Source organism: Miscanthus floridulus, chromosome 15 (assembly GCF_019320115.1).
Source record: "Miscanthus floridulus cultivar M001 chromosome 15, ASM1932011v1, whole genome shotgun sequence".
NCBI classification, from domain to species: Eukaryota; Viridiplantae; Streptophyta; class Magnoliopsida; order Poales; family Poaceae; genus Miscanthus; species Miscanthus floridulus.
Window position 1 is genome coordinate 16,561,046 of NC_089594.1, and position 4,521 is coordinate 16,565,566.

Consider the following 4,521-nt stretch of genomic DNA (forward strand, 5'->3'; position numbering starts at 1 on the left):
TTTCAGTGGTTTAATTTTAAAGCGACGTGCCCGAAGTTTTGATGGCAAATTGGAAGTTTTTCTTTTTCCATTTAGACCATTCATGGCCTAGTTAGCAAAAAAATAAGAAAAGCAAACGTGGAGGGAAAATGTTGCACATCACTTCTAAACCACCTAGGACGATCCCAGAGGGTCAAAATATTAGTTGTAGTGCCAGATTTAGAAGGTACTAGAGTTAAGGGTCAAAATCGTACAAAAGAGTTAAAAATACCACAATGGACCTATTCTTGTTTTCGTTTAGACCAAGTCCATTTTGACCTCTTAAGAGCAAACCCAACAGCTTGGCTAAAATTAGTAGCTAAATTTCATACTTTAGACATTTTGTAAAATAGAAAACTCCTAAAAAAAGAGGTCTACAACAGCCTTACTAAGATAGCTGGCGCCCGTGGTTGGCTTTATATGGCCACCAATAATCAAGGGACAGCCAGATCCTATTTTACAAAGCTAGATAGCACATCTGTTGGAGCCTACTTTTTGTTATACAAATTCTAAAATAGCCTCCAAAATAATAATAGCCAAGCTGTTGGAGTTGCTCTAACTCCTATGTTTATCTAGTTTTGAACACCAGCTCTAATATTGTCTACATATATATACCTCATGTACCAATACCATTCCAATTTGACCCAATCCTATTCTTGGTAGTTTTCAAGATTTGCTTACAAGTTGGTAATTTTTGGCCACCTAGATCGATCATGACTTCACCTAGGCTTACATGTCATTCATCGCCTAGTTGGCAAAAAACATACTACAACCTGGAGGAAAAACATTGTCATAACACTTCAAAACCACACAAAAAGGCAACAAAATCTCAGGGGCCGAAATAGAATAATATACTCATAGTTGTGATGCTAGATTAAATGGTATTAGGGTATAGTGTCAAAATCAAACAAATGAGTCTAGGGACCAAAATGGTCCTTTTCTATGTGTTGTGCACATTACATAATCTCTGGGTCATGCCTTTGATAACTTTTACTTTGATAACTTTTTCTATGTGTTTAGCTAGGAAGTCTAGCTAGGATCAACCAAATTGGAGAAATGAAACACAATTGTAACAAAGTCAGACACCTTTACCAAATCTTCTCTATTGTTGCCCTCGAAGGTACAACGTGTGTTGTTGGTTACCTCGACCCGTGGAAGTTGATACCATTGGAATTTGCACCATTGCTAGCATTGATTTTCCTGCCTTTTCTCATGGGCAAAGGGCTGCCCAATTGCATTTCTTTTCTTAAGGGATATGCTTGTCTCTCCCTCCATTTCAAATTATAATTTCTTTTAATTTTTTTAGGTACACAGTATATATCTAAATGCATAGAAAAAACTATATATATATAGAAAAGTAAGAACGACTTGTAATTTGAAATTGGGGTAGTATATACTATTAGTACTACTGTACTACGTATGAACATAAACTAGCATTATGCATTCAGACCAAGATGAATATAGAAATACGTAGCAAAAATTAGACGTAGAAAAGTCAGAATGACTTGTAATGTGAAACGGAGGCAGGATATACGGCTAGTACTGGTACTGCTGTACCACGTACAAACAAGCATAAAACGTTCGGACCCAGATGAATATAGAATTGATGGGGCGCATGGTTTTCCACGAGGTGGGCCCACCCATGGACCAACCTCTCATCGATCAGGAAAACAAAACAATGGGGGCCATGGCCATGCCAGTCGATCGAACGCTGCCCAAAAGCATGCATGCATGTTGTCACATATCATTGGCGGCCATGGCAGGTCGACACGTGGCGGACCTATCACACCATCTATCCACCCCGTTGCTTTCGTTATCACCCCCAGCCTCGCAGAGACAGACAGGTTCTTCCCCCCTTGCAGCGTTGCACGCACACGTACGGGCAAATTAGTGATCACAAACCGGCCGGGTCACAATTCATTATTGTTTAGTCCAACCCAACTTCCAAAAAGTTGCTATAGTACCTATCACATTAAATGTTTGCGGCTCGTGTATGGAGCATTAAATGTAGACGAAAAGAAAAACTAATTGCACAGTTTGGTGGGAAATTGCGAGACGAACGTTTTGAGACTAATTAGTCCATGTTTGAATACTATTTGCCAAATAAAAACGAACATGCTATAGTAGCTCCAAAATCCAAATTCGTGGAACTAAAAAGGGCAAAATCTACAGCAGCTGGAGTACGAAGAGTCCGTCACCACCTTGGCCTTATATACTACTCCCACTATACTGTGAACACGTTGCCAAATATATGCGCAATGACTATTGCGCCCTTGGTCGTACGTCATCCTAATCCATAGTCCACCAAACTGCACCCTCCTCGCTGGCTGGGCTAGCTGCAACAAGACAAGGCCATGGCTTCTATAAAACGGAGGCCCAGTCCCTCCATCTCAAAAATTTCAAGACTCATGCCTCTCTCCCTTCCTTCCTTGAGGCTCTCATTTAGTAGCCAAACTTATCTGACAACGAGGTTAGGTAGCTGGCTAGGTAGATCTCGAGCAGTATAATCCAACAGGCAACTGCCGCTAGCACATCGCCGGCGGCCATGCCGAGTGGTGGCGGCAGCAGCAGTAGAGTGATGGGCAACCTGAACCTCCCAGCCGGGTTCCGTTTCCACCCCACGGACGAGGAGCTGATCGTGCACTACCTGATGAACCAGGCCGCCTCCGTGCCGTGCCCCATCCCCATCATCGCCGAGGTCAACATCTACCAGTGCAACCCTTGGGATCTCCCTGGTAATTAATTAATTAACCAATCGCATTTATTTATTTTACTTACCAGAAGCCAACCAACCGCTGCTAGTTCCAAATTGTTTGTGTGCCTAAATTCCATTAGTTTATTTTTCTCTTCTTCTTGTTGTGTGGTTCATCAGCCAAGGCATTGTTTGGCGAGAACGAGTGGTACTTCTTCAGCCCTCGGGACCGCAAGTACCCCAACGGCGTCCGCCCCAACCGCGCCGCCGGGTCCGGCTACTGGAAGGCCACCGGCACCGACAAGGCCATCCTGTCCACGCCGACGAGCCAGAACATCGGCGTCAAGAAGGCGCTCGTCTTCTACGGCGGCAGGCCTCCCAAGGGCGTCAAGACGGACTGGATCATGCACGAGTACCGCCTCACCGGCACCGATGACCACAAGAGCAGCAGCACCAAGCGCAGAGCAGGATGCTCCATGAGGGTGAGACGATTTTTTTTTTCAGCCCGGCTGATCGATGGTACTACTGGTTTTGCAGCTACTACTTCCACGGCTGATGTTTGCTGAAATATCCTGCATCTAATGTTGTGTTTGGTTTGGTTTCAGCTGGACGACTGGGTGCTGTGCAGGATCCACAAGAAGAGCAACGATTTCCAGTTGTCGGATCAGGAGCAGGAGGGCTCAACTGTGGAGGAAGTAGATACTCTTCTCATCAACGACAGCACCACCACCTTCAACAACATGAGCGACTCTACTGAAACAACTCTTGCTGGTCAATATCATGAGCAGCAGCAGCAGCAGCTCCATCATCAGACGATGAGCAAGTCGTGCTCGCTCACCGACCTCCTCAACAGCATCGACTACGCGTCGCTCTCGCAGATGTTCCTTGACATCCCTGCTGAGGCCGAGGAGCCGCCACAGCAAAGCCCTTCACTAATCTACCCACCAGTAACACAAACAACACACCAAGTCGTTAATAACTATGACAACAACGACAACAGCGTGATGAACAACAGCAGCCACGTCAGCTTGCCGACTGCGGCAGTAGACGCGGTAATAGGCTCAGATAGCAACGGTGTGAAGAAGCGGAAGAGAGTGATGGCCGTGGACAGCGGCGCCGCCGCTGAATCCTTCGATGATGGCAGCAACAGTTTCAGTAATAAGAAACTGAAGCTGCCAGGTGATTCGAGGAGCAGCTACTGCAACCAGCTGCAGCTTGTGGACAGTCGTGCGAGTGGCTTTCATCAGTACAGCAGCCTGCTGGTGAGCAATCCGTTCTTGAACCACCAGCAGCTGCTACTGAAAAGCCACATCATCGAGATGCAGTAAAAATGCTGAAGAAGGGACGTATTTGAAGAACCTCCTGTAGAAATCTACGACAGACAGACTGAAGGATCATTGGAAGGATTGGATCAGAGCAAATTAATTGGAGTATTCCCTCTTTGCTTTCATTATTTTCATGTAAAATTAAGATTGTAAATTAGGGCCGCCGGCCGGGGTGTACTGGAATTCATGTGGCTATCGATGAATGAATGATGACCCACACCGCCACGTTCCTTGTGGATGTGTAGATATTCTGGCTATATTTTTGCAGCATGTGCTGTTTGAATCCTTATCCACTTGGGCTGTGTTTGGTTCGAGGACAAGAGTGGATGGGATATAGCTATCTATGAATTTCGGAATATGGATATCCATGTTGTCTGTTTGGTTGGATGGATGGAACAAGTAATTTTTTTGTTTGATTAGATGAATAAGATTATACGGGATGAGAATACTTGACTAATTATATCTATTATTTAAAAATAATAACAA

The 4,521-nt window shown here is 44.7% G+C and overlaps 1 protein-coding gene across 1 annotated transcript; it reads left to right on the top strand.

Moving 5' to 3' along the window:
- Window positions 1–2,401: 2,401 nt before the first annotated feature.
- On the top strand, window positions 2,402–4,292 carry LOC136507885 (NAC transcription factor 29-like). Its single transcript, XM_066502480.1, has 3 exons — window positions 2,402–2,753; window positions 2,891–3,192; window positions 3,316–4,292. The coding sequence occupies exons 1-3, from the start codon at window positions 2,564–2,566 to the stop codon at window positions 4,036–4,038; spliced, it is 1,215 nt and encodes a 404-aa protein (XP_066358577.1). The 5' UTR covers window positions 2,402–2,563; the 3' UTR covers window positions 4,039–4,292.
- The last annotated feature ends 229 nt before the right edge of the window (window positions 4,293–4,521 follow it).

Excerpts from the sequence above, each read along its gene's own strand:
- LOC136507885 (XM_066502480.1), top strand. The coding sequence starts at position 2,564 with ATGCCGAGTGGTGGCGGCAGCAGCAGTAGAGTGATGGGCAACCTGAAC. Across the intron at positions 2,754-2,890 it reads CAACCCTTGGGATCTCCCTG|CCAAGGCATTGTTTGGCGAG; the intron begins GTAATTAATTAA and ends GTGGTTCATCAG. Across the intron at positions 3,193-3,315 it reads GAGCAGGATGCTCCATGAGG|CTGGACGACTGGGTGCTGTG; the intron begins GTGAGACGATTT and ends GTTTGGTTTCAG.